Consider the following 26,754-nt stretch of genomic DNA (forward strand, 5'->3'; position numbering starts at 1 on the left):
AACACATCCTTTGTCCAAGAAAGCCCGCAACCCGTTGGAGAAATAAAATGTGTAGTTACACAAGTTCTGGTCAACAAATTCTAGTTCTGGAACGCTCTGGCTTCGGAATAAAGCGGCGAGTCTGATCAAAACTCTAGACAGGTGCATATGTAACAGAGTTCTAAAAGCCTTATCACGTTATATACGGTAAACTCAAGCATCTGCAATGTTCCACCTAGTTTTGCATATCTAGTAATCTATGGGTGAACGTTAGGGGTTGCGGTTCTTCTCCACTATGCGGAATGTCGGCAAACTTTTCAACTGAAATAGAAAAAATTGGCCGTTGATTCACCAAGTAACAGTATACGCTTTTCTAATTCAATAATTCAAGCTTTGCTAATATGACAGTAAGCTTAGAATGCTTGGATATTGCACCTTAAAAAATGTTTGATGCCATAAATCATAACACCGCGTTTGTTCATAACACAACATTTTAAGATGTGCGGAAAAAGATGTTATTATTGCATGATTTATAAATAATAATTTGTAAATAAATTAAAATTTATCATTTATAAATTATGCAGATAGTAATTCAAAAGCCTCTACCTATTGATTGGACAACCTTTGAATGCAGAAAGAAATCTTAATTACAATTTCAGTTTGAACGTCTTTGTACATTTTTGTTTCCTTTTGATAACGTTTTCAATATGTGTGTTATTATTTCAGCTTTTGATATATTCCATCAGTGAATAGGCAATACGATGTCTGTGTGTAAAGTTAGTCATTGCTATTTCGAATGTAATTTTATGGTATATAATACAAAACAACAGTATGTAAATTACACAATCCACGTTTATAGAGAAATGCAACTGAATGCAAGTCAAATGATAATGCTTCTAGTCTACTAAGAAACGTAGTCGAATTAAACTTGCTTGGTATCTTATCATTGATATTCGTTGACCAAAGCAGAAGGTGAGCGTTTGCCATGTAAACTCATGTAGTCATTATTTGAGTCTACTGAAATGCCAGACCACCTTGTATAGTGTTCTTAGAAAATTACTTCCACATGTCTTTATTTTCGCTTTCGGCGTTCTTACTGTCCGCTCTTCCATCTGCTCCACTCTATGATAGCTGTTATGTCAACAACAGCCAATAGAGAGACGAGTATATCCATTTTGACAGAAAAACTCATGTCTGACGTAGAATGCTTACCGTTGATCATCCACCAGGTCAGCGCTCTAAACCCTGAAAAGCTTTTATAGAATAAGAACCGTCTAAAAGGAGCAATATTAGAAAGGATCCGTACATAAGCAGTGTTAAATAAGTGCGTTGTGCATTTTATGGCATCTAATGAGAGCTACGTTTGCTTCGGATCGCATTATACGATGGGGACTTTATTCAGATGGTTCCGTACACGTCAGATAAGGTCAGCTTGTGCATCCTAACAACAACACGGTTGTGAATCGGCGCCTATATTGATGATGTTGACGACAACGGCGATTATGGTGTCGATTCTTTTTCCTCTTTCGTACTAATCAGAAACACGGACTTCCCACCCATTGGCGTGGGAGACAATCTGACAATGGCGAAAAACAGATTGATGGCCACGGAAATACGCAGGATCTAAAAGGAAAGCACAACGAGTTTTTCATACAGAGAAAACATAGGTTCTGCATAGTATTGTATCATATAACCACTAAATCAAAAATTTCGATTCGCTTCTCATTTCTCTTACTTGTGGTTTATAGAACTTTGCTGAGTACTTCACCTGTTTGCTTTGTAATATAGGTTTACCCATTGAACATAATGCTTCAATAATCGATCTCATTTCCGGGGCATTTTACGGGGCTCGTTGAGTTAGTCATAATTTGTAATATTTACATACATATTTTGATCATAGGTCATTTTATTAAAGCTTGTAATCAACAAGCACAAAAATATATTGTGCTGTCAATCAATAGGAGCACTTAGGGCGGGAGTAGTCTTCACACACGTTAATAATATATAATATAATGTAATAATATATTATATAAATAATAATATAATGTACTAAATACTGAAGCGGTTTTGGTTTAGAAGCATTATCCAGTTTCTTAATAATACAAGCAAGAAAAATTATATTTTGAGTGGAAGACCGACAAGAAAGTTACATGTGTTTTGTATGCAAGCAAGTCTTCAGGGTAGTTTTGCATTGCGGACCTTATAAAGTTGCTTTGCGGAGTCACTTTCTGTAAAATAACGCCGACGGTATCAACTCATAGCTGTTTAAATAAGTAACAGTTTAATAGAATATGTAAGACAATCGTTGATATGAAGCTTTTTCTTGGACTAAAACGAATGGAATTGATTAATTGATTATTAATTGATTAATTGATAATCAATTGATCCGAATGACATATTCTTTCTATATATTATAAATGCTCAATTACTCTCAACGCCATAGTGGGTTTGTGGAATAATAGCGACGTAAGCGCAAGGCTGAAAAGCAAAATTGTCTAGAGCTACGTAAGCCTTTTTTACACACGCGAAATTTGACGCATGTTACCCGGCAGCAAGTGACATGCGTCCAAAGGGTATCCAAACAAAAATTGAATATTTCAACTGTAAATAACATAGGTTTTTGTTTAAAAAACGAAGTTTTGTGTGTGTGGGAATCATACATGGAAAAACATGTCTGATAAGTTGCTCGGCTTTGTTTAGATAATTGCGTGGTTGACAGCTTGTCAACATAAACGTCCAAATGCGTATTATTTATTCGACGCATAAATGACAGGGATATCATGCTTTGGTACCACTCACCATTGACAGGTTGCACATTGCCGGCAGCGTCTTCAAACGAAATTGGGCAGGCTATGTCTGTAGCACAATCCGTACAAAACAGAAACACGTTTGTAATATATTTTCTTCTCATGAAACATATACGAGTTTTCTTCACCCCATATGCGACAATTTTCATTTTGCTATGCATGATCAGTAAGTTAACTAGAATTTGTGTGCGTGAAAACATGAATTTTTAGTACCAATACGCTACAAGTACTTTTTGAAACCTTGCAGTCTTGAGCACGATATCATATAGATGTTCCCAGCCTTGCCGTACAGTTTGGCGTGTTATTTTTGTTGAAGGACTTGGACAAGCATTCGTCAATGACTCAGTATCAATAATGGACTCATCTTCTCAATTTTTCTATTTCTGTCTTAACGGCTGAACAGCTTGTCCAGTAAAAATTGATTTTTTTTTAAATCGTAACAGTCGAACTTTCACCAGGATTGAAATAATGTTTACCAATTTGAGTGCGTTATTGTACCCATTAGGAACCTTTTCAAAAGGATGGCGTACTGCAGAAGCGGGAAAGAACTCTCGAAAGACTACCAAACGAGCTTAACAGCTCATTTTCAGTCTCTCGAAGCAGGGAACTTTTCTTTCTAGAATCTACAAAAAGGCAGAATTGGTTCTGAATCCTGAGCCGGGTCTTCCACCCCACAGACCGATACGCCTGTACAGTACAATAACATAGGTTATGGAGTGCATCCTGGTGGGAAAATTACATGGAGCGATTGAGCAGAAGCAGGCGCTATGGAACTTCCAGTAAAATTTTAGAAATGGAGGATCTACGGATGGAGCTATAAGAAGAATACTTAATATGACACATGGGCAAGCAGTTAAGATTTGGACAACAAAAAGGCGTCGTCCCCTTATACTATTTAAGCTCAGGAACGTCTTCGGCGCAATGGATTGTAAAGGCGTTTCACTTCACGGCGAATACTATTCCTAAATCAGGAAGATAAATGGCTATGCGCAAAAGGGCAGCACTGGTTGGTTATTGCTGGGGTCCCACATAGCTCACCTCTTGGACCGATACTGTGGAATCTAGGCTATAATGATGTTACAGCTACTCGACCTGCCAGAGGGGGCTGAGACAATGACGTACTCTGACGATCTGGCGCTGATCGCCAGTGCGCGTAACGAGAACATTCTAAAGAACAGAGCAAATAAAGCCTTTATCCAAGTGGAGCAAGGGTTGATCAATCATTACCTGCTTGGTGCTCCGTGTAAAAACGAAATGTTTTTTTTTAACGCAGAAAGAATTGGAAAGGAAAGAACTTTTTAACTTGAAAGGTGTTTCTCTGCAGAGAAAAAAGCACGATTCTGGGAATCATTATGGATACACGACTTACCGAATTGGCATATATTAAACGCACGACAATAAAACCCCCGGGCAAACGCTAAACTTGCAACAGCTCTACCGAAAACTGAAGGGAAGTAGAATCTAATGCGCTAAAGGCCTAGCAGAGCTTTAGCGACACAGATACAACCTGCTATTTGCAGCAATTGCCAGTCTGGTGGCTTTTACAGAACGACGTCGATAAAAATAGTACTAGTAATCGCAAAGATGACACCATAGGATCTCCTAGGAGACGAAGGAACGGGATATATCTCATCATGGAACTCTCATCACTCAAATGGAACTAGGACTGAATCAGCCGAATTCTCAATCATGCAGCGCCCATACGAGCTTAGTAGACTAAAACCTTAATTCCAGACTTGGTGTGAAGCTATCGTATAGCCTCATCCAGGTTTTTCTAAGCAGGAGGCGTAGACTTCGTTTCGTGCTGGAAGCCAGCCATCTGATGGAATGCTTAACGGTGATACCGGACGTAAAAAAAATATATGATTTATCTAAGAAGCAAATTAAAGAGCGATAGTTTAGAAGACATAGGCTTAAATGTCTAAATGACCAATCACTTTGCGCTATCAGAAAACAGCCACCCTCAGCTTAGCGTATGATATAGCCTCGCCATACAACAACAAAATGGATTTTCCAAAATTTTGTCACTTCAAATTTTCCGCTTTTTTCTGCTGTAATAATTGGATTATGTTCCGCAAAAAAGAATAGATAAAATCAAGTGCGACAGTGAGATGGTTTTTATTCCTATGCGACATTTTTGCGTCTATTCTAGCAAAAATGTGTCATTTTACTATACCCTAATTAACACTATTGTTGCTAGATTCATATCTTTGGCAATCCTCAAAAACATTTTTCCAGTTTTTCTAGTCTAAAATATAAATTCGTATCGGTTCAATTTTTTCTATAGATTCATACACACACAATGATTGTTACTTTTAAAATCAAGTTTTACAAATTTTAATGCATTATCTTCAAGCAAATAAGTTATTGCAAGCATAAAACAATGCGTGTAAGGAATTTTACTTAAGATTATGGGTTAAATTCCTGTCACTATACGCATTATTGTTTTTAGTGTCATCATGATGTCGAAGTCGTACACTAAGTACATGTAATTAGCTACTAATTTCTCTTTAAATGTGCGTTTACAGAAGTACTTTTTAGTAACGAATTCAGAAAAAGGGGCCATATTTAAAGGAATGACATATGCCGTTGACGTTACCTGTGTTGGCGCTTATGCTACCTACCGTAAACGACTGCAGCTCATGCAGATTTCAGAGCACACAACATATTCTACTAACTAATGAAAAAATTAAGAATATAGAGATGAGAACGCCCTCTTTCTAAAATTAGAAATGTGGCCTTTGATATGTATGAGTTGATTATTCAATCATTGCAGGCGTTCATGATATCAATTGTTCTAATAAAAAAGCTAATTTTAGCATAAAACTTATCGATACTTCGTGTATACTGCGGAGAGTCAAAATGATCGATCTATAAAAACGCTTAATGCTTGTCTAATCAAGCGTGGATTTTTGATAGCGTTAGGTTCGATAGCGATGTGGTAATGTTTAAATATGTTAACATGTAAAGTGCAAGTAAGGCAAAATAGAATAGTGGGTGAAGCACGAATACGTAAGGTTGAATAAATGAGTTCAAGCAAATAAGATGAACAAATCATAACAAGCAATGCCGAACAACTTTTGATGTCTAAGAATTCCCTCGCTAGTTGCTGTGTCTTTGCTGATTCAAATGACACCGATAAGTTATAAGATACCGACTGTAGTTATCTTAGAATATGCATTACGGCTGATCAAATTGAAAATTGAACAAAATGAGACAATGAGGACTGTTGCATGCCTCAAATGTACGCTCACGATCGGCAGTTTCTATGGCCAAGGGCCGGCAATTATGAAGTTGGTACTATGAAGCTACACATTATAATAGCGAAGAAGCTAGACCCAGGAATAAAGGATATGAACGAGTGAGTAAAAAAAGATTATATATTGCGAATCGCTAGATAAGTGAGAGGCAATAATCACTGGTGATTTTGCCAGAAGACAGATGCGCATTGGCTCTCCGTGAATTCCTACAGAAGTTTGAGTTTTATATTATTACGGACTTCGAAACGCTGAAGTTTAGTTATGGATTTCAATAGTTTACCTCGAGAAACCGGACTGCAGGATTAATAACAATCTGCTGCACTCAGAAGCCACATTCCCCATTCGAAAAAACGACATTGATCACACGCTTTGTAGCAGAAAATCAATCTAAATAAATTCCTCCAATACTGCTTTTAGAAGAAGCAAGCAAGAATGCTTTACGTATAGTTCCGACACTCTCGACCTAGCTGTCCAGTTGATACCGAGGTGCTACAGATTACCTTTCAAGTTATCTTTGGTATCGAAAACGCTGTTCCGGTATACACATTTCACTAGACATCGGTCTGGTTTGCCAAAAACATTGAATAAATTGCTAGTCTTGAAAGAGAATTCACTGTTCAAATTACGCATCTCTTAGCCATCCACACAGGAAATATGCGGCCACGAAGGGATTCATAATAGACAAGGCGTCTTGACTTGCTTGTAGTTGAACAACCCTGTTTAACACGACCCTGTCTAGTGTAAAAGAAGGAATTCTGAGGCATAGAGTAAGTCTTTAACCGTAGTCATCCTGGAAGATAAAAGCAACGCGTGGGGAATCATGGAAAAGCATTGCCAAGACAAACTGTGTCTATGATTTTCGATCCAGGTTGTTGGTACAACGACCACTTGAAATGCAGCAACGCGTTACTAGAAGAAAAGCATAAATTCTCAGACAGACCAATCTCAACAATATGTGCAGTACCGTTGAGGATGGTAAAGGGCACCTTGATCAATTTTTTTACTCGATATTCAATGATTTTAAAATTGCGTTCGATTCCGAATCGAGAATTATCGCCTCACATAAGATCGCTGAGCTGTGTATGCTGTCGCTGTTATTAAGCTTTATAAGACGTGCTCCAAAAAAAACGACGATCGACAACAAAATAACAAAGAGATTATATTTAGCAGACGACCGTTTCTACGAACTGAGGTAACCTTGATCCGCTGTTGTACCCACTTGTAATACATAACCCGTTGCCGCGCAGAAAACAACAGTATACAAAACGTTAATTTAATCTTGTTTTTGTATAAAGACTAGATTAATGTTTTTCTCTTTTAAAATTAATAACTAGATGATGGTTGTCAGTCACAGTAGGTATTACATCTTTTCATAAGCATATATATGTTCTAATTATGCGGGAAGTACTAAATAAAATGAAATAAATCAGCAACATTTCTTGGCGTTTCGGCGAGACATGCTTTGACTTTAATTCAGTGTTTAAACAAGTTACCTATTCCAATTTTCTCAAAATGTTTGCTCACTTCAGCGTCGGTGAGCGATTAGTGAAATAAATTCAGAGCTTCTCAACAATGTACTTTCCGCACTAGAAACAACTGGAAGTTTTGATTACGTCAGAAGCACCACGGGTGCAACTCTGAGGCCTCCTATACATGTTGTGTATAAAAACGTAATAATGGACATTTAACTCTCATCTGTACTTGCACAAATACATGCAGATGACGTAAAAATATGCGCAAGAAACAACAAAGACGATGGTCGCATACTGTTGCAAGATACTCTCGACTAGTTTCTAGAGTGGATCGAAAGATTAAAGTTATTCTCGCGAAAAATGTGTTATTCTACACTTTGCACACAAAAGTCCCAATTAGGTGCGTTCCGTTGAGAGACTCAACTTATGAACAGCCAGAACTATCCACAACCTAGGTGTTAGCACGGCAATGACGCTAAAAATACTCAGAACATGTAACATATATAGTTCTGTGAGGAATGCGCCGTTTTAACTGGATTAATAATTTGTTTTAAAGTAATTGACTTTGTATAACAAATTCAGATATATAACTAATCAAAATACACGTTGAGCCGCTCAAGGCATACGTACCATTTGTGTGGTATACCTGTCGAGGAAAAGGTACTGAAAATCTTGAAGGAGGCATACGTACCACGGGCTGGCTTCAACTACCAATATGAGGAAAGTAATTACAAATTCTATGGATTTCTATTAGTTAAAAGGCCATTAATAGGCTTTCTAATGTGTCAACAAGCATCTTTCAAGTCTAAAGTCAACAATGTAATAAAATAATATAGACAATCACTAAATCTCCAACACTATTTAGTTAAAATTTATCACCAGAAAACGGCATGCAAATTATCTACGCTCATGGCGAATTTGCTATGCACTACGTAAGTAATCATAATTTGTAAAAATAGCGTGATAGCTATACGTACGCGCGCCATTGCAGCATATTTTTAAATAAAGCATATTATTATTACTAAATTAATATTTGAGTACATTATGGTCGATCACGTTGTACGTTATCTGTTTTAAAAAGGCTAAAGTACCAGAATAGTTTTACTTGGAATAGGTATGTGTCTTCACAGCTGATACATATGACCTAAAATCACGTATCGTATCCAAATCGAAAGCAAAAAAATTAATTGCATATACTTTATTTTTTTTTACAATGGATTTAGCAAAATCCCTTATTCTATTCATATTTTGTAGTTGTGTTGTTTATGCCTCTCTTGTTTATTCTCGACCTATTAACCTTTTGGCTATTTATGGCTATAAGCTAATTAGGTGACATCAGAGAATAAAGAATTTAAAGACAAAGGCATTGATGTTTTCGATGTTTTTACATAAAAGGTTTCTCGATGTAAAAGTTGTAATCTTAATTACTTTGACGAAGTACTACACTTCTTCAAACGCGTTCGTGGACGAGACTCCGAGTGAGTTTAGATAAGCAGCACTATCACTAGCTTTTGTGAGCTCCTTCTGTAATGTCTGTTAAAATTGAAGTAATCTTAGAACGAGAAAAATGAAACGTCAACATACGTTATTAGCTCTCATAAATTCGAAGTCGGGCGTGCTTTTATTCATTACTTACATTTTTTGAACTGTCTACTCTTTATGCTCACACTACCTGCATTGTAGGCCGCTTTTAATGGTACGAAGTGGACAGTTTCCAACTTTTATTGTAAAACTAAATATTATTAGGCCAATTAAGCCACATTATCAACTAAGTTCTAAAATTAGTATCTCCATATATTATTCAGTGGTTGTTGAAAACGACAAAACCGGAACATGTCCATTTTGTTAACCCTTTCTCATGCTGCATGGGGTGTTAACAAGCATAATCAACGGCAAAGCATAATTCTAGAAGTGATAGGAAACAAAAGTTTGATTTCCCGGCTGTTCAATGTTTAATGTTCGAAACATTGTTTATTTGTCGGATCTGATATATCTGCGCACAAATGTTTCTAAAGAAGTGACAGATGACGCAGCTAGATATGTTAACCAAGGTAGCAATTGATAAGCTTTCTGATCGCTAGCTAAAATGTAGATACAACAAACAATGGGCCTACGTTATAAAAAAATATTTGAAATTAGTTTGTCCTAATAACTATCGAGTTTTAGGGCTTTAAGAATTATAAAATGATTTTAATGCAACAGTGCGGAATCAACTTTAAAGTCAGGGCTAATTTTGCTTCTATATCTTCCTACATAAGTAACACATTTGACCTATATTCTTTTAATTGCAACAATCATGTGTTTTCTTAAATTAAATGTACAAAATGTATAATAGTCTATTGCATATTTTTCCCCGGTACTCATATATTAATCTTATAATATTCAGATAAGGTTGATACAACCAACTTCTAACAAGTTAGACCTGTAGCTTTTGAACGTTGTATCACACAAATCAAGTATATTTTCTGAATTAAAAGCCTGAGAAAGAAAAAGTGTAGCTTAAAATGTTTTTAAGCTATAGTTAAGTTCGGGATGTACTTTACTAATTAGTTTATATTACAACTTCCTTTAGATTAAATATGCATATTCAGAAACTAAAACAGTCCTCCTTCCGTTCTACAGTTACTGTACAGATAGCGACAGAACAAAACATTCGCTGGAAGTCAATAGTTTTCAGTTGATGTAGTTACCAAGGAAAAAGAAGTTCCAATGAAAAAAAACCGTATTTCACAGGAAATGTATTTCTACCTTAAAAAAGTAACGAGAGCATATCGGTGGCTTTTACTCTAAGTGAAAACCTATTGTTAGACTAGGAAAGCAAATTCTTGTATTGGTACCAGGAAATTGCCCCTCAAACCGTATATATACCGATACTTACAGATCGTATCGCACTGAAAATAGTCTGCGACTTGGATGCTACTTTTTTTAGTTGGGTTTTGTATACCTATTAGCGAGTGTTTCAATCAATATTTTAGAGAAAATGCCTTTATTTTTTTAGTTTGCCGTTTGACTCACTAATATAATGTACGGCCTACGCAGCTTTGTTTATCGATTTTTAAGAATTGTAATAAATATCACTTGGCATGATCGTAAGTATTGTTTCCATCATTTTCTTTGTCATCTATAATACTGTCATTATACTGTAGTAATAATAATTAATATTATTTGTAGCCTGGATGCTTCCTTTTGTTATTTTTTCTGCGCAAGAACGTGATTCATTTCCAACGCTTTGTTATTGTTGTTATCATGATCACACTATCTATTTACAAGTCCAGCAGTCCACTTGATTTATTTGTATATATTTCTACGTACCTGTTTGATCAAGCATCAATTAACCGCTTTCACCAGATGGATGTGGTAGCACATGTGTGTCCACGCTATAAATCATACACTAACTATGTCTATTGTTATTACTTTTAAACCTCGCTGGCTTTTTGGGTCGCCTAAAGACGGTTGCGGTCTTTCATTTGAGATTCATTAATTATGAGGTCTGAATAGATTCGTATCTTTGGTGTGTGTACACTCAAGTGTATATAGTCAGACCTTTTACTAGTATTTACATAATAAGACCCTAAAGACCTTTAAGACGGGGTTGATAACTCTATTTACCACCGTTGCCTCAAGGACTTGTCTGAGTAGGGGCTCAATACAAGCATGAAATGCCTTCTATGGAACCAATAATAAAAGTACATAGAAACATATATCTAATATTGCATCAACTAATTTTGAAGCAAGGCATCTCGTAAAATAATCTAGTTTAAAAGAATCTATAATATGCTCAATAGATTGACAAGAAATAAATAAATTAACGAGATGTAATTAAACGTTGGATTTGGAATAAGTACTTAAATATCTTGTACAATATTATTGCCTAAACATGTATTTTGGTGCCCCGACTCAAGTGCGATTTGGAAAGTGCTGTACACAAAGTAATCGAGCGAGAACGAATAAGTTGTTAATACCACATAATCGGGAATGCAGAGCAGCTTAATCAACATACTTTACCAGACAAAGATGTTTGCCATTCACTTGATACCGTTGGCTTAGTGTATGTTTACAGTACAGCTCCTTTCGACAGGTTGGATGGAAGGTTTATACGAATATTTTTTTTTCAAGTTTTAAGCCCGCATATCATTTTAGACAGGAGCTTTATTTCAAGCTTTTAGAGTCACCATACTTTCCGGTCGCTCTGATGAAGGATTGACATATCTAGTTAGCTTAGTCTCAAAATAGAAGGATATTTTGTAATACATATTTTTGCATATTACATGTTTTTCGCGGGTCAACGATGGTGATGTTGCGAAGTAAAATCGCCGTTGTTCGTTGGATGAAAATGGCTATGCGGCTGTGTGTGTTGTGTTTGCTGCTGCTGCTGCTGTTGCTGCTGCTGGTCCCCTGATGTTGATATATGACTGTGACTATGGCTGTTATTATTTTGGTGATGGCTCAAATGGGTCTGATCGCTATGGTTAAATACTTGCGAGTCGTCAGTTGGCTCGTGGGCCACTCCGTCCCCAGGATACTCTGCAGCCTGCGCCACTTGAACATATCCAACTGAAGATTGCGAATCATAAAAGTCTCTGTATTCGCCAGAAACCACGCGCTGCATTAATCTGTACTCTGCTACTTCTAAGTTTTGTGGGCCCTGGGCGATCGTAGGGGATCCCCGGCGCGGGGAACCATATACAGGATACACCGTTCCTAATGGCTGGTAGCCAACATTACTGTCACATGACGACTGCGTCGTTGAATCGGAGTTGCTACTGCAATTCAAAATCGGTGATCTACTAGCATCTCTCATACAAGTTTCAGATCTTATATTTTTTTGAGGGGTCAACCGGCTCAGAATATTCAGGTTTGCTTATATTTTGCATAGGCTGTGATGTATTATAAGCAAAATACTTGCTGCTGTAATATCTAAGACTTTATACTTTTGGCTTGACTGTAGATTGTAACCTTAAACTGCTTACCTGTATGGTCTTGGCTGTTGTTGAAGATTTCCTTGAAGTTGTGAAGGTTGCGTATGTCCTGAAACTGCGTATAACTGATCACCTACTGGCACCAGTGACGGCTGTAGCACTGAATGCTGCGTGTCTGGATAGAATTGTGGATGATTGTAGTACGGTGGAAGGCAATCTAAGGGATTGCTAGCATTAGCTGGAAGTGCAGGGAAGCTGGGCGATGGATACTTGCTCGAAGGTAGATAGTTATAACAACTCCCTGGCGGGGGATTGTTATTATTGTTAGTGATGTTCCAGTTACGATCTACTAGTTGCTCTGTAGAGTAGTACCAGGGATTCTGTCCTGACGGATCAAATGGCGTTGGGGATACTCTTGAGCTGGCGACGTCGTGTTGAGCAGGTGCTGTTCAGGAAATATAGTGAGACGCGTAATCTGTTATACCCCGCGTTATATTAAATGAAAAAATATTAGCAGTGTCTATCTTTATTCCATAATTCCATAATGCACTTAAGTATGAGTATAAGACTAACTTTACGAAAATCAGGCAGATACACTTATAAGCTTTTCAAAAAAAATCTAAAGATTCTCCTGAATTCATATCTTACATTGATGATTTTTTAGATGCAGCATCTAAATAGATCTCATAGTAATGTAAAAATCATTATCGTTTAAACCATCTGCGTTTCAATAATCTAAAAATGCAATTTTGAGGTGTTTAATGGGCCTAGTTGGCCTGGCTTATGCAGGAATCCCAATCTACGTAAAAAATGCAAAATACAAAAATAATTCAACTTTCACTTCTAACGTACTTTCATTTATATAGTGAAAAATGTTCACCAACAGGCCAAATTGGCATGACAGTTTAGTAAGTTTAAACCAATAGAAATATTTACAACTCGGTTTCGATCCACCGTATACCTAACGAACCTAATAGTGATCTAAATTATTTATCTTCCGTAGGCATTTGCAGCCTAATAATTAGTTCCCGAGTGTTTGTTTCCATGATTGGTTTTACTATTTATACTATTATCATTATTAGAAACTTAGCGAGCTTTATAGATGTCAAGTATCCAAAATCTATGATCTGTTGTCATTCCTGACTATTTAGAGACATGAAATAATTATAAATTATTAACGCTTACCAGGTGACACAGTATATTCGCTAGGCAGGACGGCCATAATGTTATTATTATTGTTATTGTGTGAGGATGCTGCCTCGTCGTCTACTGGTTCATCGAAGTTCGGTGAGACTGCGCGCCGTTTTCGTTTTCTGCCAGTCAGTCCTCCACCTGCGCCCCCGCCTGATCGCGTTGAATCTGATCGATTTCCAACTGAAGCTCCGCCTACACCAGACCCTGACCCTGACCTAGGTGTACTAGGACTGCACGGAGTGTAGTCCTCGTATGAGTTGCCATTTAGGTTTCCCGAACTTAAAGCTCCACCTGACTGAATCGGAGCGCCATGTTGTTGGCTGTTATCATCCTTTGTTCGTGAGCACTGATGAATTTCCATCTGAGTTAAGACAGAGTGTAGTCGATTACTACGAGTGAATTAATAAAATCACGATGGCTGGCGTCTTATATCAGCATAGTATAGCATATTGGACTGAAGCTGTTTATTAATATGCTTTATGTGAAAGTTAATCTGTTTTATGCTATAATGTATTTTTGCCGATCTAAGATATTACGGAAATGGTTACCTGCACTCCTCGTTCATAGACGTCAGTAAGAACGTAGTTGACGCTAACAACACAATGCGGTCGGGATGATCTACTATTGTGTACAATTGTGGCATAGCTTTGTACCCAAACAAAGCCGCCGCTTTTACATAGCAACCTGTAATACTTTGTTGTCACCTGGCCCTTCAGTAGTACTACAAATACAAACGGCACAACAATTATATCAACAACGTTTCTCCTCTAGTTCAAAGACGTGGCAAACAAAGGCTGCAAAGCACAGGACATGCATTTACATGAAAGAGTTCTACTTCAATAAACAGTAGTTTACTTATTATATATGGAATGTATATAAATAAAATGCATAAACAGTATTTACTCATTCAGTTGTTTCACAAACTTTGTCTTAATAATAAGGAAGTCTGTGAAGAAAAGAAACAAATATAGTTCTGCGTTAAACAATTATTACTAACTACTGTTTCGTAAGCATTATAAACCGCTAAATATGGTTATTCAAAAAACGCAATGAAACCTTAAACATTGCTCTTAGAGTGTGTCAAAGTATTCCCTACAGAAAAGTTGTTGATTTGGAAATTCGCTCAACTGCGTGTTATACCTGTACTTCATTTGTCTATTCCAGTATTGTGCATACGCAACACAAGTCGCAGTAAAAAAATGTCTAAGACTCGTCTTCAACTATCTAAGGCTAACAATAGTCTGAGAGAGTTAATGACGTGACTATTTGTCGAGGACAGATCATTGCGTCCGGCGCACCATCATTCGGCGAGCTGAGGTAGGCATCAACTAGGTACGAAATCGGTAACGTCTATTTTCCTAGTGAGACACGGGGTTTGTAGTGATAGAAGTAATCAAAACAAAACAATAATTGTGTCAAACATTGTTAAAGTATTTTCAAGAGGAAACGAAATGCTTTACAAAGTTTTCCCTGTGCAGAATGCTTCTGTTATATTGAAGGCGTTACGGCGGACGTTGGCCTTTTATCTTTTAGACGGATGTGGTATATTTCACAAAGCTGCTGTGTTTTGCAACTGTCGAACAAAAAATTAATTCAACACTTTTAAAACAGAGTCATACCTTTATGGGAAAAAAATTTTCGTTTTGTGTGAAATCGTACGCTTCAACCACTTTTTTTTAGCTCCTATATTTAGCTAAAGATCGATAATGATATATAGATCGCCGGCTACGATAGCTTGTCCTCTGGTTCCAAACATTCGCTCGGCGGTTTTCAAACATTTATGTGTTTCCTTTAGTAACTACTGCAATCCTTATACCACTTTTTTTTGCATTTTGATGCCATGCTTGCAAGCCTTTCGTTTTGCGCTTGATCCTTCGTAAGAATTTAAAGTGGTCCATTTCTTTTCTGGCAGTTAGCTTCTACTGGCAGTCTGCATTATACAAGGTCAAGACATAGAATATGCGTGTAGTACGCAACCTGGCTATATATATGTTTGTATCATGCATATAGATCGTAGCAATTAGTGTAATTATGTTGATAACCATGATGATATTTTGCTTAGTGAGAACTAAGATTGAAATTTTAGCCCGTTATATACGTTTGATATGCCTCAAAATCAATATATTTTTTTAATTTCACTGTTAGTCCTTAGCATACATACATAATAAATATAGTAGCCAATATAGTAGTTTTATATACGTTTACATCATTTCTGGTTTTTATTATTTGCAGATTTTCGAATGTAACTTATAAGAAAAATGAACTTCTTTTTTTACTCAGATTTTCCTTGTCATTTATGGAGCTGATTTTAAGTAATTTATGACTCTATGTATGGCCTATTTTCTTCTATTCTTCTATTTTATTTTGGCAATACGCAACTTGTTCTATCAAATAAAAAAGTCAAGTCACTTCTGCATCATCTACTCGATTAGATTATTTTTATAATACAGGCAATTTATGAGAAAAAGCACGCCGATCGAATACTTTTATTACCCTGCGTGAATTGGGAATGAAAGAACTCACGTTGATGATGCGCAACTCGAAGATGCATGACATCAGCTACATGTACGAAGTTATACAATGTTTTTTCAATAAGTTCTTGAGGCTCATAGCCCGTGAGAGCACCTACTCGCGAATCAAGGAAGATCATTTTCAGGTCAAGTTGCGCGCGAAACATGAACATATTCATATGCATCTTTATTTCGGTTGCCGATGAGGGTGGAAGAGAGTGTCCCACAGCGACCAAGCCAAGATTTTGAAAACAGCTTTCATAAGGTGCATTTTCTAGAGAATACTGTTTGAGCTTCAAGTAGCCACTAAAATGTAACACCTGAAAACAGAATGAATAATGACAATTCGTATTGCATGGCGTTTGAGTAATTCCCAAAAAAATAATGGTGCTTGTCGGAAGTCAGTTGAAGTATTCGGAATTGTTGCTGCTTAGGAAGCTTTCTGGTTGGTCAGGCAAGAATTTTTGGTCATAGCTACTGTGGTTCCTCAAAATGAACTGCCTATGGGACTCAGATTACTATTAATATTAGTAATTTTTAGTGTTTACGTAAAATGAGGCTTGAAGTTCAGAACTTCATAATCCCATTAATGACAGATTCGTTTGGGTCCTCTTATTCCCTTGTACTTCTACCGTATTTTTTTTTAAAATAAATATTCACTTTGTATCCGGCAGTAGTAAGTCCGGCGTTCCTTTTAGCAAGTACACATTTCATCCTTATGAAAAATGAACGCGCAATCTCAATTTCGCCTCGCGCACGTTGTTGTTGTAGTCCTTCAGGGAGCTGAGTTAATACAGCTTGCATTTCTTCATGGTCATTTGGATGAACGTAATCTAATAAGCTATTCCCTGTAAGCTCCACCTGGAAAAAAGAATATGAGTGGAAGTTAAACGGTGAACATATATGTGAATTATGCATCAAAAGTGTAACCGTTAGAATCGTTTTGTATAATACTTAAAATTAAGCCTAGAGTAAAAGGTCTTTTCAGTGAATTCCCAAAGTGTTTGCTTTGGTTGATGAAATTGATGACGATAACAAGTGAAAATTATAAAAACACATAGCCAAAAAGGCATTTACGTGCAATAAAGCTCAATACAGCGAGTGTCTAAATTATACTACCTGGGCGTTCGGCGCGACCGAAATTTCGCAACCTCACTAGTTGCTCCATTTCTAAGTAAGCCAATTTAAAGGAATTGATTTTCATACTTAAAATTACGCATTGCTAAAAATATTGATATGAACACAATGAACGATATATCAAACTAGGGTAATGTGGAATGTTTGTTTTGTCGTCATTATACCTGTGAGAGACCTAGCAGCACGCTGGCTGTCTCCGAGATGTACATGATCTTGGCATCCCTATCCAAAACGAAGACAAAACCTTCAAGCGTTTGAAGAAGATGCTGTCCGAGTTCCCTCATTCCGCCAGCAATATCAGCTCTTTCATTGCGACTGACCTCCGATCCCCATTGACTACCCAGACCTATAAAGTAGAAAATGAAGATAAAAAATTGCAACGGACAACGATGGGAGTCATAAAACATGCTAGAAGGCTGTGGCATAGATAACGCGTACTCTTCTTGAAGTAACCGCATTGATAGCACACATGTACATAATTTGTTCACAGCTCGTTTACGTTTCGATATTTCAGTCCATTTTTCTTTTTGTAAGAACAAAACCTATAAGTAATAGTGCATGGAATAAGACCTAGCTGGAAAATGTTGTATTATTTATGGTAAGGATAATGAAGCATGGTATGATTTAAGGATTGCATTAATCGAACCGTTCATATCTCTATTCATAATGAGTTTCTAACGAAACTACGTATCGTTTAAACAAAAATTGAAGACATCTTTATTGTCAAATTGCTTTCAATTCAACTGTAGTTAAGGGAAAATAGCTCTGAAGAACCAAATTGTCCTTCAGAAAACGAATTATTTCTAACTAAATTTTCAATTGACTAAAGACAATTACAAAATCGAAAAAAAAAACATTTTGCAAAGAAGTATTTTCAAAGACAGTATAGGAAGACACGGTTGTTAGATTTTGTTCACCTGGGAAATGGCTTTGAAATTTTATGGGAGTGTCCTTGCAATGTAATTTTAGGGCACAGTGTATTATTATGAGAGACTTAGCCTACACTGTATCTATCGCCCATAGATTTTTTTAAAAGTAAAAAGATTGCTTTAAAAGGTAATACAGCAGTTTTAGGACTAGAAGAAAACGGAATTGTTTCGGGCACAATTAAGGTTTTTTTTTTATAGAAAAAAAAACATTGATTGTGTTCCGCAACTAATGCTTGAGTACGAAATGTGAGAAATATAAACACTGACGTCAACTTTGGCATCCATAGTAAGTGACCTTATACAGAGTACGTGATCACTGTTACATTTACACTTATGTGGCCATAGCAATGATGGTTACCGCATGCCCTCTGCATCAATCACCAACATTTTTTCGTAATATTTTATGCTAGAAACTGTGTTTTTGAACAACAAATAATCAAAATTCCCTGTTGATAAGCAATAAATTAATTGATTTCTTGTCATTTTCGTTTAATCGAAATGAAGACCGTCCAGTTAAAAGCAAGAGTAATCACATCCTTTTTGTTCGGTACAAAACCACCCATAGGTTCCATATGTAGACACATTTTGAGTGAAGCCAATGAACGCGACATCAACCAAAAATCGAACAAGCTATTTTTTTCTTCAAAATTGACTATTTTTCAGAAATTCTGCCATAGTTACTGCAGAAATTTCTAAAAGGCTATTTTACTCGACTGATGCCGTAGGCTTTATTGTGGTATATTGGAATTTGACTTTAACTAGAAATATTTATCATTTTGATATCAAAACTATGACAGTCCTTGTGCAAGCCTAATTTTTTTGTAATACAATCACAATACGGTTGCAACTCTTTTAAATTTTCACAAAATGTAAAAATGTAACCTTTAGATTGTAATGATAAATTGCTGAGTGTCATTTAACTAACTCGTCACGTGTTGATTTCAATAAAACTTCAATAAAAAAGTATGTTTGTGGGTTGACACGAATTAATGAGCACAAGATTAACCAAAAACTATAAAACCATGTTCTTTTTTCGTTGTGGCAGTTCGTGCATAGCATACCGGTAAAACCTGCGATACATAGAAGGCCACTTCGTGATCTTGGTATTGGCCCCGTCACCAGGTCCAATCAGAATGGGTAGTGGCGCAAAAGGTACGTATCTCAGCCTTAAAATTTTATCGAAACCGACTCATGACAGTCAGCCAAACTTCACACACAAATCGTGGTTGATAGGAAGTGTCCCCACAATTTGTAAAAAGTATAAGAGTATTTTACGCACGATTTTGTGGCCACATAATGAAGCAGATACATGAACACGTATGAGGATGTCAAAAGGACATTTTGAGAAAACTAAGAGAAGAAAATTAAAAAAACTCACGTTGCGCTAATTTTTGTTTATTATTCTTACAATAGAATCGAACTATTCATCAAACGATGGCAAACTATGGGATATAATTGATAAGCTAACAGGAAAGTGTTGCTGCATACTTGCTTATAAGTTCGGTTTTTCATATTTATTTCAACAACTCTGGAATTTACAACTGGAAGTGTAAGAGTTATTTGTAATTTTGTAGGTGTAGTTTTTCTGTAAAATCAAGTACTGACCAAGAATCTATTATTTGACCATTCTTATTTTAAAACTCTTAAAAAAAAACTAGATATTTTTCACTAAGTTTTTGTAAAAATAGGAACTTGTAAATGCTCGTAAATTTTTTTGCGTATTAACGTTTATTGAAAGGACACCCAAAACTATTATTATTACATGGATTTTTGGCACGTTAATAATGATTAAGAACTAAATTTTTAAACAGACGTGTGTTTATCAAAAGAGAAACATTTGTATACTTACTTCTATCTTTTTTCAAACATGGAACGTAACTATTGTGAGAATTCAAAAACATATGTTGAGATATTTATGACTATGCACCCGGGAAAAACACAAAAAAATAAAATATGTTCAAAAGTATAATTCTTAGTAGAAAAGGTGTGGCAGCATTTTTTGTTTAAAGTGAAGATATCTGGCGGATAGGTCCAAGCTCATTCATTACCTAAAAGAAAGTGTGTCAAGATCTCGGAAACAGAAATAGTCAGGAAAATCTAATTGCAATTTTAAAAAATCTGGCCAATAACTGCGCCTTGATTTGTGAAATTATGCTTTTATACTTTTCCTCGTGGATCTAATCATCCTCGAGAATAACCCAGTAAGTAGTCACCCTTTATGTTAAGAATAAAAAAACGATAGTTATAGATGACGGAATATCCTAAATCGGATAGAAAGTGAATTAAAACATTAGGGTTAGCCAACAGAATGTTGAAATTGAGGTGTCTGAATGCAAATCCCAATTCATAATGAGAGCAGTTAAAAAGAATATGATATAAAATGTATTAGGCTCACTAAAGACATGCACCGGATCTTTTCTGTAACACTAATAGTTACGGGCTCATGCATATCTTAATGAAAATAAAGCTTTAAATTTAATTGGCAAAAATGGCCTATGAAGTTGCATCGCAAACATTTGATCCCGACACTATATATTGTAATAAACATAAGACAAGTAGTACAAGTGATTAGGTGGGGGATAGAAACTTCTAGCAGCCATACACATTGTTTTTGTTTCTATATTATATTTTACATCCCGGCTTAAGTATTCGAGCGGGCGGATCTGTCGACTTGTGGCAATTTTAAAGCTGGTATAAAATATCTAAGAGAACGTTGGACAGTAGTTTGATCACTTGGACTTAGGTTTTTATTCTTCAATTAGCTCACTAATAATTGCGCCCTCGTATGTAAAACACCACATTGAAGACATTTATTACACAAAGCAGATTCGTCTATTCATGCTAGATAATAAGTTCCTTAAATTGCACCAATTAGCCGCCCAAGTTTCAAGCCGCCCAATGACAAAGTACAATTTCACATATGATCCACTGCAAGGATTTTTTCTTGTATTTTGTAATATACATAAGAAAAAAATAACACATGTGTTCTGGGAAAATACTGCCTATTCTCACTATCATATGTTATGATATAGGACGGTTTATCGTAGAGCTAGAAATTCAGCGCATTAAACAAATATAAAATGTACTAGAAAGAGACACTTACAACAAGAATCTTTATCTCCTCATATTTAACTATTAGTATAAGCTGTGTGCACAACATGTATAGGTGCATGATAAACTACATAAAATTTAATTTGCACGCAAATATAATTTTGATGTTCAGTGACTTCCTAAAAAAATTTTTCACGATTTGTCATTGCATGGTAGTGCACGAATTTTGAAACGACTATTTATTACGTTGAGCAAAATGTTTTCATCGCAGACGATAGTTAGTGTTGGACTGGCTGATCGTATCTAGCCTAAACTTACCAGGATAATTGTTTTTACTGTCAAGCGTGTGTCCTGATGTTTTCGTTTGTTGTCGTTAGAGGTGGTGGTTTGGTGCAGTCTGTCATGAATGTCAAAGAAATGCACACCCGGCATTGTCTTCTTCATTACTTTCATAATGGGAGAAGTACCGCTAAGACAAAAATAATTGTTTACAAAATCGAAGACAAACGTACAGTAAGCATTACCACTTTCCCCTTTTGGTTCAATCGCTTCAGATCCGGAGATTTCAACTTAACGGCAAATCACACTTCGGGCGGTCACAGGAAACAAGTGACGGAAGGAGTGCAGGTACTTCTTAAACTCTGCGCGCAGCTAGAAGCGACCCAGATGACTGTCGCGAGTCGTTTGCATGCACTAAGGAAGATCGAAAAGGACATAAAGTAGACTCTTAAGAACACAGTGAAAATAGCAAAATAATGACCTTCTACAGCACCTCTAAATGCAAACAAGAATGGTTGAACCCCTTCACTTCGACATCACGAAGAAATATTCATGGTGAAAAGCTGCATCTACATAGAGTGGAATGAGAAGGGTGTGTTGTAGTATTAGCTATTCAAATTTCAGAAAAGTGCTACAAGAAACCGCTATGCAAGTCCATTCATGCGTCAAGAGAAACGAAATCAACAGAACAAAGCATTGACTGGCAAACAGCGATGCAAAATAAGACTGCCGCACAACGAAACTGCACCGCGTGCTACATTGATAACCCAGTAGGTGCTAACAAATCTTTACTGAGAAACTCTGCCGCACCCGGCGGACACCCCGGACATCGTTCTATCGTATAAATCTTTATGGTCAATACAGCATGGCCTAGAAGGCAAACACTTTAGAACAGAGGCCGAAGTCCGTAAACAAGTCGACACATGAGTCGCTTCCAAAAACGGCTTTTTTGCTTCGCAAGATACACCGGCTGCCAGAAAAATGGACGAAAGTTATAAGAAGCGGAAGACACTATTTTAAGTAAGATCCGTTCCACCATAAATTTAGGTACTTCAAAAAAAAAAGGCAATATTTTACTCAAGCTGATACTAGAGGTCTCGGACTTAGTTAGCCCTAATTTACTCACGGCAGTTCATAAGAAAAAGTCGACGATTATAAACATTTAAAAAGTGAACTGAGTAACTCGTGGCAGTTTAAGAACTTGTCTTTTTTGCGTAGAGTCAACATTATAAAGTGAGTGACGAAACTGCTACCATATCGATTTATTTAACACCTGAATTTAAAGAGTTACTTTACACCGTTTTCTATTAATGCACATCTGTCTTGAAAATATATATCCCACATTCTCTATTTTGAATATATCTACCTGTAAAATGTTCTAATAACATTTCGCATATTTGTGTGAATACTCTTTTTTTCAATAGTATGTTGTTACCATTCTTTTTATTGACCCTTTTAAATTTATTATAGCTGATTTACCTATAGGTCAGCTGTCTTGATGTCTAATAAACCTGTGTAATGCCGTCTACAGTCAAAATGAGAAGAGTTAGAACTGGATCACGCAAACCAGTACTCTTTTTGGCCATAAGAATGAAGTTGGGGGCGAAAGAGAGAAGGGCGCTGCAATCGCTGGTGGAACCGCCGAATGAGAGAGAAGCAGAGAATGTAGCCGTAGCATCATATGAGGGAAGTAACTAAATGTGAATTGCTCGCAAAGGAAAGGCTGGATTTGGGTGGGTGGGAACCTAAAAGAAACGTAACGAAAGGCTATTGGGGGAGCTGCTGTGGACGTTTAAGTAGATATAACTATATATGTAAGACTGTGTGTTTGGTAAGCAAGCATCTTGCTTCAGTTTCCTTTCAGTTGATGACTAAAGGAAAAGAAGCAAAATATACGCTCTGTGCTGCTGGATTGTTCTGCCAGTGAAGGCTTGCTGGAAATGTGTATAAACAGGTCCGTTGTATATATCCAAGCCGGGAAAATTTAGGGTGCGGGATAGAAATAAGCCGATGTATGAAAGGGTATGTACTCGACACGACAAATGAAGGGAAAATACCATTGTATACTTGGCGAATTTACAGAGTAACGACGACTATAGGAAGGGCACCCTAAGAGTTTCGGGTATGTGGAAAACGCTTTGTTTGCATGTCTGTCTGTCCTTCGTCTGTTTGGACTAGTGTCTGTATATATGGGATGTGTGAATTGTGGATGTGTACGAGGAAGAGAAGGGGTGGTCGCGCTGGTAGTGGTGGTTTAGGAGGAGGGGCATAAGCAGATGTCGCTGTTGCTGCAACTTCGGAATCCAGTGTAGCCACCTCCAACACATCCACCGAAACGGCCGCTCTCGAGCGTTCAGTCGAGTAGTTTTGTAGTTATCCCTTCTCGTTTAGAGGAAATCTTTCTATAACGCTTGTGAGGAGAAATGTACCACAAGGGTTGCTAAATAGTACGAAAAACTACGAAGCTATTGCCACCACGGACACCACACCGAATTTTTTAATCAACCATTGGTTGTGACGACAACAGCGGAATTTTGATCCAACTAAATGAAGGATAACGCCAGATATTAGATGCAATGTCTTCTTATTTTTGAAACCGTTATTTTTAAATATAAATCAGCATCTGATTTTTACTTTACTTTGCCGTAAATAATTCGTATAAATTGGCTAGGAGCTAAAGATAGTATCACCACTTTACAAAACCACTCTAAAGGAACGAAGTATCACATAAGTATACAGTGACCGACGGTGAATTCTTAAAACAAGTAGATGAACGAATCTACCCAAAAAACGGATTTTGTAACATCAATCCAACTATATGAAACTGGCGAATTTAAAAATAAATGACGAGCTTTTTCCACAACGCTCTTTCTGTACTTCGCGAAACTAATATAATCGAAGTGCGATATAAACCTGTTGCTCATATAAACTTAGCATTAAATACGTGCATATCTTTATATAGTGCAACGCAGTAAGTCTGCAAATGAGGGCATACCAAAAACCTAATATATGTTTGTAGAATCAGTAGAAAAAATACCGAAATAACATCTGCTTCTCTCAATGACGAGTCGAGTCTTATTCCTCAGACTAAAATCGCAATCAATATTCTGGTATTCCTGCTAATTCCTGCTGGGAATACTCAAATATTGATTGCCGTATAAGGACATATTCAACAACATGGCAAATAGGCTATAGGCCTACGTTTGGCAAGTAGAACTATTACGTTTTCGGCCAGCGTTCTTAGACCATTATACAATGGTGTGAATATTCTATAACCAAAAACTTTTTTGTGTAAGGGATGTGATATCAAGATTTTTGAATGATTTCAAAAGACTGGATTCCTGTAGAGGTATAACAATGAAGAAAATTATTTATTGCAGATAGGTTTTTAAATTTTAAGACAACTTGAAATAGAAGCACTGACTACTGTCTTCACTGATTAATTTTTGATAATGGGTAGTGGACCCACTCAACCTGCTTGTACTGCGGACAACAAACAATCACCAACTGAAAACATCAATAATAATAATACTATGCTCTCGCTTCAGATTTCCTCTCAGCTTGTGTGTTTTATTGTTTACATTAGTAAAGCACCATGCGTTCAGCTCTTATATCAAATATTTAATATGATCGCTACACAACTAATAGTAAATTCAATCACAACTAACAAGAACCACTGTTGAATAAACACGCATCTATGACGAATGCATATACACATATCCACAAACACATATACAAATAGACAAAACGTTCTCGGCAACGTTCCCTATGAATGATCAATATCCACAACAAACATTGCCAACAACTGGCGACCCCATCGTCATCATCATTATTGTGTTTAGCATAACATCGAAATAGAGCCTTTGTCGCTATCTATGATCGTTTCATCAATTCCTACTCATATATCATCACTATTTAAAATGTATGTAGGCACCGACTACAGGGAGCCACTAGGTCGGTTGGCTATTGGGTAGTTGTTTTCGATTCAACATCGTCCGTATTTGCCACTGATGACTACCCATGCTGACCTGACGGAAGATACACTAGTTGAAACGAGCATCAGCAGTCAATTGAGAACTTCTAGTATTTCGTTATGGCATAGCTATGTTAACCGTTATAGCATGCGGCGATTATATTCAACGTGTGAAAGCAGCATTCTTTGTCCTTCGCGCTCTCACCTTTTTAAAAACTGCTTCCTTTTTGTAAGATTTGTGGAACAATCAAAGAACAGTAACTGCCCGAGCGGAAAAGAATTCGCTAAAATCAGGGTTGAAGGTGTCACGTTTCGAGTCTTTAGACATCAAGACGGCTATACAGGATTGTCCATATGATCAATCTATGATTGATCGATTAAACTTTGCTACGTCATAATGATTACGTTTGAGCCGCTAAGCTTGCTGGGTTGGTAATTGTTGAATATGTATCGTATGAATGAATGAACCATTTCACTAAGTAGACAAAGCTTCGTGAATCCGACATATACAATAGGCTATAGCATCGTTTGCAACTTGCGCGAGTCTACCTGATATATGCCTACTATTAATGCGCGAACACTCTTTCGCTTGTTTATTAATTATTTTTTATAAAGAAATGTGTTGGATACTTCTCTGATGTAGTTAAAAATGTAGCAATACAAAATTTGAGGTGTATAAGGAGTGATAGCACGATCTTCAAGAAAAGAGATATCCCTCACATTATTAGGTTTTTTTTATATCGACATAATTAATTATTATTACTTATAATATTTTAAATTTATTAATACCTACAACATAATTATTATTATAGATTAAACTTTCATGCATAACAATTGATACACTAACAGTATCTATTAAGATACAAAATCAATTTATTTATTTAATGCACGTTTGTTCGTATTAAAGTTTGAGTTTGATCCGTTTTAATCCGATCCCGGGTCAGAAGAAGCTCTAGGCTTCAAAAATGTCTGTTTTGATTCGAAAACTGTGTGTTTTTTAAAAATGAGTGCTACACTGCAGAAAACATCGTATCTGAAGAGCGATTAATAAAGTGCATAGTGTTTGTATGGATTGTTCCTTCGATACTTGCCATGCTTGTCTGACACACCAGATTCTACACATGTAAAAGTTATGCCCAACGCTCCCGCGGAATTCCCACGTAAGTCATTTTTGCTGTTGAATGCTCTCCCGTCAGGCTTGTCCCAATTATAAAGTCATCAAGCGAGAGCAACAGAAATGGTCG

The 26,754-nt window shown here is 36.6% G+C and overlaps 1 protein-coding gene and 2 long non-coding RNA genes across 3 annotated transcripts in view; 1 reads left to right on the forward strand and 2 right to left on the reverse strand.

Annotated features, from left to right (window-relative positions):
• Positions 1-813: 813 nt before the first annotated feature.
• Positions 814-7,430, reverse strand: LOC147758088 (uncharacterized). Its single transcript, XR_015320352.1, has 3 exons — positions 6,547-7,430; positions 2,779-2,835; positions 814-1,602 (listed from the first exon to the last, which is right to left on the reverse strand). It is a non-coding gene; the product is annotated as an uncharacterized LOC147758088 (long non-coding RNA).
• A 4,219-nt stretch (positions 7,431-11,649) lies between these two features.
• LOC111245342 (uncharacterized) overlaps positions 11,650-26,754 on the reverse strand; it is a 41,098-nt gene continuing 25,993 nt past the window's right edge. Inside the window, exons 3-9 of the mRNA XM_022793579.2 lie at positions 17,443-17,624; positions 16,802-17,002; positions 16,155-16,461; positions 14,180-14,352; positions 13,623-13,992; positions 12,489-12,882; positions 11,650-12,281 (exon numbers count right to left, since the gene is read on the reverse strand). Of these exons, the coding sequence (XP_022649314.1) occupies positions 11,801-12,281; positions 12,489-12,882; positions 13,623-13,992; positions 14,180-14,352; positions 16,155-16,461; positions 16,802-17,002; positions 17,443-17,624 (2,108 nt within the window). The 3' untranslated portion in view covers positions 11,650-11,800. The remainder of the gene's footprint in view (positions 12,282-12,488; positions 12,883-13,622; positions 13,993-14,179; positions 14,353-16,154; positions 16,462-16,801; positions 17,003-17,442; positions 17,625-26,754) is intronic.
• LOC147758089 (uncharacterized) lies at positions 12,770-26,578 on the forward strand. The gene is made up of 4 exons (XR_015320353.1): positions 12,770-12,879; positions 14,796-14,948; positions 19,253-19,359; positions 21,813-26,578. It is a non-coding gene; the product is annotated as an uncharacterized LOC147758089 (long non-coding RNA).

This window comes from Varroa destructor, unplaced genomic scaffold (genome assembly GCF_002443255.2).
Source record: "Varroa destructor unplaced genomic scaffold, Vdes_3.0 BEIS01000002.1, whole genome shotgun sequence".
In the NCBI taxonomy this organism is placed as follows: Eukaryota; Metazoa; Arthropoda; class Arachnida; order Mesostigmata; family Varroidae; genus Varroa; species Varroa destructor.